General features: G+C 33.2%; 1 protein-coding gene across 1 annotated transcript in view; it reads right to left on the bottom strand.

Moving 5' to 3' along the window:
• The window catches only part of LOC134276435 (delphilin-like), a gene marked incomplete at its 3' end in the record, with an annotated part of 42,938 nt that extends 35,210 nt beyond the window's left edge, over positions 1–7,728 (bottom strand). The window contains exons 1-3 of the mRNA XM_062758694.1: positions 7,309–7,728; positions 6,724–6,935; positions 4,316–4,470 (exon numbers count right to left, since the gene is read on the bottom strand). Of these exons, the coding sequence (XP_062614678.1) occupies positions 4,316–4,470; positions 6,724–6,935; positions 7,309–7,690 (749 nt within the window). The remainder of the gene's footprint in view (positions 1–4,315; positions 4,471–6,723; positions 6,936–7,308) is intronic.
• Positions 7,729–7,827: the final 99 nt, after the last annotated feature.

Below are 7,827 nucleotides of genomic sequence, written 5' to 3'. Positions count from 1 at the left end.
TTGCTTACTTATTGAAGCTTTCACCTAAGTTTGATGTTTAATAATGCCATAAAATGTTTACCAACTATTAGGGCCCCTCTTAAATTCAATGTGGAACCCCGTAGGAATCACAGCGTCTGTTCCTCTGTCTGTTAACACTTGTTAAGTGAAAATTCGCTTTTCAACAAAATGTTTTCAATATATATTTTGTATCACACTAAAAGAACAAAACAACTATAGATTTTGTGATTTGTAATCTTTGTATCAAGGGTGGCATGATTTTCTTCCTTGCACTCAGAACTGTTTATGATTGTGACAAGGTTATCATATGCTGCGACTATGCACTTCATTTCCAGATGCATTCCACAGCAGATCATCCATTATTTCCACATCTGCTGATGAGCCTTGACCTTAGTAATTCCATCAGCATCATGCAGTTCACAGTTTTCATTTTCCTAGTATGTCAAGAACTCTTGGATTAATTAGTAATAATCATGAGGCTTCTTTATCATAATATCTGATTAATATTAGAGGGATTTTTTTTTTGGGGGGGGGGGGGGGGGGGTTAGTATAATGGATGTTTTTGGAATTTTAAAATTTTAAGGAACCTTATTAATTTGGAACTATTTCAACAACTGATAAATTTTATGATTTGTTGAATAAGATGAGATATATTGTATATTTATTGTATTTTACATGAAAGAAACCCATATGTGTTGTCAAATCAAATTCTAAATTTATGCAAATTACCCTAGAAAAGACTGCTTCCATGCTGAATTGAGCAGTAGTGCCCACCAATATTAATTTTGTTTTTTAAACTTTAACATGTTTACAATATTTAGATACCATAATTTTTTCTGGCAATCATAAGTATTGGTTTCCATGGAAACATTTAAAGACCATATTTTCAGTGTAAAATTTACTTAACAAAATTGAGCCAACTTCCAGCTCTCATTATTATACTAAATTAAAATGATATCTTACTTTTTATGAAACTCATATTTGCTCTTAAAAGTGTTCTACATATATTATCATGTGTTTTTATCAGTTTTGTTATTTTATGGATTTTTTAGATAAATAAACTATGCTTAATTTTGCCTGTTTTCGTGACCTTTCTGCACTAAGAATGTGGTATATCACAGTACAGGGCTTAGGAATGATAGTGGAAACTTTTTATTTTACCAACATTGTTTTCATGTCAAAAGTAACTAATACAGCAAAAATGATGAATTTCTGAATCACACCATGTGCCACTTGTTGCCTGATATTTTGATGGACGACCTCTTAAATCAATTTTCTTTTGAAATATTAGTTTATTTTAGTAATCGTAATTTAATTATACAGATATTTAAAATAATATTTTAAAGATGCCCCAAAATTCAATATAATCGTGCTCGTGCCCGGGGAAAAAACCCTCTTTTAATGTGTACATGTGCATTCATGTTTCAAAATCCTATAATTATATTTGACATAAAAATAGGTTCAATAGACTATAATACCACTAAAAAAGAACACGCTTTCATGAATTTATTCCCTGGTTGTCTCTACTTTTGATTTTAATTTTACTCATTTAAACTATTAAATCTTATTGGATACAAGATCTTTTTTGTCGTAAGTATGCATTCTTATGTAAAAATTTAAAAAAAAGAACCGTATTAGTCTCTCACATTAATTCTGTTAAGATTTTAACTATAGGCGAATCATTTGTGCAGTTTAACTTACACTGAAAATCTGTAATCATGTAAAATATGGATTAAAATGTTACATGCGGTAAACGTGAAGATTTCTAGTGAACTGACAGAGATGATAATCTTACTAATAAAACTGTGATAAACTTTCATGCTGCAAATACAAAAATCGCCAGCCGAATTTCTTGCAAATAAAATGTGCAAACTGCAGTATGAATATTACTTCATTCTGAAATACATCTCATGAAAAATGAAAAGAAAAGTTTGCGAAAAAATAAAGATATTATAAGGTTTGTTACACTGTATCCCGATCCCCTTGTAGAAAGCAATACGAATTAGCTGGTCGAAAGTTCTTTAGAAGTCTGCAAAATCGGACGTTGTTGTAAATAAAAAAAATCTACAGGAAACATCCTTATTAGTGTCTGAAAAAAGATAATTTACTGAATAAAATGAAATTTAAAAGAATATCAATCCTCTTTCAAGCCATTCGAGTTATGTTTGTTACCCCCCCCCCCCCCCTCCTACACACACACACTCTAGAAGGCGATACTTATGCAAGTTTATGAAACTTTAAATTGTGCTTAAAAAAAAGAAAATTATAATTTAGGGATACATGCTTTATTTATGTCTGAAAGAAATAATTTAGGAAGTAAATTAATAATCAGTGTTGTGGTGAAACCTGGAAGATGAATTTGCTGGATGTCAGTTGAGTGATTAAATATACTTGATATGGTCAGAACTAAATAATTTGAAAGGTGTGTTAAACACGCGCACCCCCCCCCCCCCGCCTGTGACCCGATATTTTATTTAAACAGGTGTGAACTATGAACTGACCATAAGAATGTTTCAAATAACAGGAGAAATTCTTCTTCCGTAAACAGACTTTCCGGGTCACCTAGCGTCATACCATTTTGATTGACAGGTGATGCACGAGAATTTCATGCGTGCAGCATGCATGTACAGAGAACGGATTATTCATTGAACAATAGTTGTAAAGGGGTTGATTAAATAGAATCATAGACAGACTCTGTGACTTTAGCGATGTAAATAAACGAAGAATGAGAAAAAAATACAAGTTATTTTTTTTTTTACAGATAAATTAATGTATTTAAGGGTTGCATCTCTCTCTCTCTATCCCCCCTCTCTCTCTCTCATTCACGACATCGTTTTTACCGACTATAAGAATAGAATAACTTAATAAAATAAAGAAAACATATTGAAATAATTACTTAATACACTGAAAGGATAATTGAAAAAATAAATACCTGTCTGTGAAAAGAATGTTTTCTGTAAGAGAAAGCGCTCGGAAATGATTGCATTGATTTCATGTTTCTGCTGCCGATTTTCGTATTTATTTTGTTTACTGATATTTTTCCTCTGAAGTAAACGTTTGAACGGTAGATCTATTATTTTAAAAATAAAAAAAGCAATGTACATATCTCATTAATATGAATAAAAATGAAGCAGGAAGAGTCAAATTTATTTCTATAGATCAATGAATTAAAAATAAGGTACATATGTATATATGTTATATGTATAGAACAAGTATATAGGCCTACACCCGATATATATTTATTCCTTTTAATTATCTTACAACTTTATTTTAAAGTAAAAAAAAATATTTCATTTAATTTTTTTCCGTTTTAAAATGAAGGTTCAGCATGCGTAACAAATAAGCACGGAAATCTTTACGAGTTCTATATATATTAATACATATCTATACATAATGTCAAAGACATCGGTGGGATGATGTTTTTCCTTCCTTTCATTTTTTTTTTTCATTTTTCCTCCATCACCGCTGTAGTGTAAATTTATGTTTAAATTGAAACCGAGAAATTAATTTGTTAAAAGCGGAAATATAGGCTAATTATATACGTGCATTAAGTACTTAAAAAGTCATTTAAAATGAATTAATTTTTATCAGCCAATCAAAAATTAAAGCTAACAGGCTCCGCCCATTTCATTTGCATACCATTTCCCAAAACGTTCACAAAACGAACCGTTCCGTGCAAGAAACGAAACGTACCGTCCACAAAGCGTACCGTTCCGTGCACAAAGCGAACCGTTCCGTGCACAAAGCGTACCGTTCCGTGCACAAAGCGAACCGTTCCGTGCACAAAGCGTACCGTACCGTTCACAAAACGAACCGTTCAGTTCTCAAAGCGTACCGTTCCGTGCACAAAGCGTACCGAACCGTACCGTTCAAGTGGTGTAGTAGCACGGTTTAGGGTCTGTAAAATCAATTATGTTTGGATGGTACAATGCCGTTCTTTTCACTTTTTACACCATTTTTTATACTTTCTGTAATTGTAATTTGAAAGATTGAACAAATAAATGAATAATTTCTGGACTTTATAATATGTACCTAAAGACCGGTATTTAGGTCTCCATATCACGATATGTATCACGAAACAAAAAATCGCACATCCCTACTTTGAAGTAAACTTTTTTAAGTCAAAAAGATTTTTTGAGGGTCAAAATATATTCTGGTTTTGCTTTCAGTTCTTATATTAGCTCATTTATGCTGCATTTTTTTCCCTAATCACTGATGGGAATGCAATGGTCAATGGAAAAAAATCCTTGACTACAGGGACAACTAGGAGTTGTCTAAACTGTCTAAAATATACTTCTAGTCATTCTATTGATACCTGATTTGCTGTATTATCCCTGTCTGTCTGGGGGTCTTGAGAATGGCGGCCAGAGCTCGGGCCAGCATGTCCACATCCCGGTCCTCCGCGTACTGTTTTAACACACTGACCACCGCCATTTTCTTCTCGTAGTCATTCCCTAGAATCTCGTTCATCTGTGTGAAGTGAACACATAATATATCAATATGTACAGTATAGATGGGGAGATAGACCTGCTGTTTAATGAATGGAATCAGTGCCATATCCACTTCATTAAAACGCACTAATGCACCAGATGATCTTTAATTAGCAACAATGGATCCAGGAAAGTTAAATTCTTCTGAATTTTCCCATCCGACATATTTTATGGGTTTGATGTACACATCTTTTTTTAACAGAAGTACACATTTCAAAACTTATTTATTGCCTTGGAAACCCCCTTTATAACATTCTGCAAATTATCATCGAAAACTTCAATGGTATATTGTTGATTGGTTCTCTTGCCAATGTCCCTTGACAATAATCCATACGGAAACAAGCCTTAGTTAACACAATGACCAGTGTTCCGATGGCACTGGAATGAATCAAATTCTACAGTTAAAGGACAAATGAAGTGTAGAGCCCCCAGCACAATCATGAGTCTTGGGACACAAAAATGTTTTGTTCCTCCACTAATGTATAAACATGCCAATGGCCGATCTAAAGCAATTTTGTTCTTGTTCGAAATAAAACTGCACATAAACTTGGAAAATCCAATTAGTTTGATTAATTTTCCTGGCTGGAATAATATTGAATTATTAGGCAACAGTGGAAGTGAATACAATCATCGCAGCCACTAAATGCTCTTAGCTCCTTTAATTGAAACAGACTCCACAACTACTGCAGTAAGCATGTAAAGCATGCAGGTCTACAGCTTCATTTTTAACTGTTCATTAAGCATTAATTGTTCATCTTTTGAAATATTATTTATATACTCAACAATGTGTTCTTTATTCTGTTTACAACAAAACCACTTTCTTGGCCTTGTTATTCCATATCTAATAATCTAAGTCAGTTGGTAAAGGTGTAGTTCTGCACATTCAAGAAATGTTTTTAATTTTAAGATAGAAATAAACCATTCATCAGCTTTGCTCTCCCTGGCCCCTTTGACTCTGCTAATTCGATTTCTTTCACTCTAAATTGTTACACAGCATGTGTAATTGGTTCACTTGAATTCTCAAATTTTAAACTGGTTTTTATATCAAAAACACATCAATCTTTATAACTGGCATTTTATCTCATTTTACTGCAAATAATTTGGAAACCAAAACTTTTGCCACTGTTCATATATCATATTGGAGAAACTTAATTACATTTAATTTTCAGGAAATTCTCTTTCTCAGAAAACTTCACTTTCACCTGTATAGCCTCAGTACTTGTAAACTAATAAAGAAATCTTAAACCCAGGTATGAGCAACGTCAGAACATTGATTACATCTAGGTTTTCTTTATGGCCTACACTTCTTGTAAAATAAATGAACTTGCTTCCCCCTGGGAGAAGTAGCTATTGATCTAGGCCGACATTCTTCTTATATACAGTGCTTCTAAGTATTGGAAGCATAATTTTCCACGCGGAATGTGATTTTTTGACTTGATGCATGTCAAGGTGTTTTGTTACTTCGTTGTTTGTACTTTCTGATAAATATATTCTGAAAGAATTTATTTCTGTAATGGATACAAAATGATTTTTTCACTTCAAAGTAACTAGAGGTGTAAGAAAATCAACCATGCATGATGACTTCACCGAGTGTATAAATTATGAATGGTTGATTTTTTTCCCTCCCCCCATTACAAATTCTCATATTTATTCAATTATTGATATTTACACTTCTACAAATTTTACCCCCAAAAGTGACCAGCTGTTATCCATCTTCTTTGTAATCATTGATTTCTCCCTCCTATTTGAAGTACTTTACATTCATTTATTCTTTTCAGATCTGTTAGCTTTTAATGGGACAAACTAAGAAAAACAGAACAACATTTGGTATGTAATTAAATAAATATAAAAATCAATAATGCATGGCATATTGGATCATTATCAATGAAGCCTCATAATTTCTCCATACATTTTTGAATTTTTGAAATGGCCTTTTTTCCTCCGTAAATCCCTTTAAAAAATTTTTTTTTACAAAAAGGAAGTAGTCACACTTTTCAATCCCTTTTTATTCATTTTATTTTTGAATTCAGATTTTTGTTTTGGAGAGCGTAACGGAGAGGGGTCATTTGTTTTTATCCAAAATATTTTTAAATATCTAAAAACTCAAACTTTTTTTGTTGGGGGGGGGGGGGGGGGGGGGGGGGGATGAAAAATAAACACATTTCTTTTTCTAGTTCTAAACCTTTCATGATTAATCATGAAGAGTCCCTACCCTATCATGAAAAATTCTTACCCTATCATGAAGGGCCTTGGCTCTTTTGACTCTCCCCCACTCTCCGGCCGAATTTTGAGCCTGGACATTCCTTCTGGCTACTCGTTTATATTCTTTCCTTCTACCTGTTGGTATAATGCTGATTGAGAGACGTCTTAGTCTCCCAGTAAGGAAGGGTCTAATATCCTCTTGTTTTCTGATGGAAAAACCATTGATCTCCAAAAGAACATCACCTGTTTTTGTTCAAGAATATTTATCATATACTAGAATAGTAAAGCTTTACACTACAACATGTGCAGGAGATATAATAATCATTTTCTCCCCTATAGTAAAATAATTGCCTCAAACATTTGATATTTCAACTTTACCAAAAATATGAAAAAACTTTGGATCAGACTATCTTCAAGAAAAAATGTTTGTCCTCTTCAAACTGACTGTTTTAAGTTTTCTTCTTATTCCTAAATTTTTCAACCTCCATTGGACATCGAAATTTTCTGAAATTTTTTTTTTCTCAAAATACTAATCTAATTTTTTAACCTAAGAAGAGGACAAACAATATCATTTTAAACATGGTCCCATGTACATTTACTTGACAGCTATGTATACCTGGTTTGATGCCGGCTTGATGAGCTGGCCCTGATAATTCCACATTTTTCACTCGGACAGGTTTATTTCCTTGAACATCAAATCCACATCCTGAAACTCTGGTGCACACTAACTCTACCTGCTGTAGTCTCGTTACCACTCCCAAGACGGGGGGCTGTGACCGACTGTGCTTAGCCAGGGACTTGAGAGTCGTAGCTGAAGCATTCGTGACATCTTCTCCATCTAATTCGATGATTTCATCTCCTGGGGAGAGGCCAGCATTGTAGGCAATGCTTCCTTTGGCTACACTTAAAATATAAGATGGACCTTCACCAAATATATCAAATCCACAAGATTTAGGCCATTTGTGTGACATCCTTAAAGGCATGGTGGTAATTGTCATAATGTGTTCGCAGCATGTACGTAGAGGTAGTGTTTATTAGGTTTAGCACTTTTCCATAATCCTTTTTCAAATCCTGTAAATAAAATTTTAATTTTATTACTTTCATTTTTGTTATATAATGAAAATATATTATAAGT

The sequence above is a fragment of the Saccostrea cucullata genome, unplaced genomic scaffold (genome assembly GCF_032062105.1).
Source record: "Saccostrea cucullata isolate Sc308-1 unplaced genomic scaffold, CSIRO_AGI_Scuc_v1 ctg349, whole genome shotgun sequence".
NCBI lineage: Eukaryota > Metazoa > Mollusca > Bivalvia > Ostreida > Ostreidae > Saccostrea > Saccostrea cuccullata.
The sequence above is the reverse complement of the archived record's forward strand: the minus strand, read 5'-3'. Positions and strand labels throughout refer to the sequence as shown.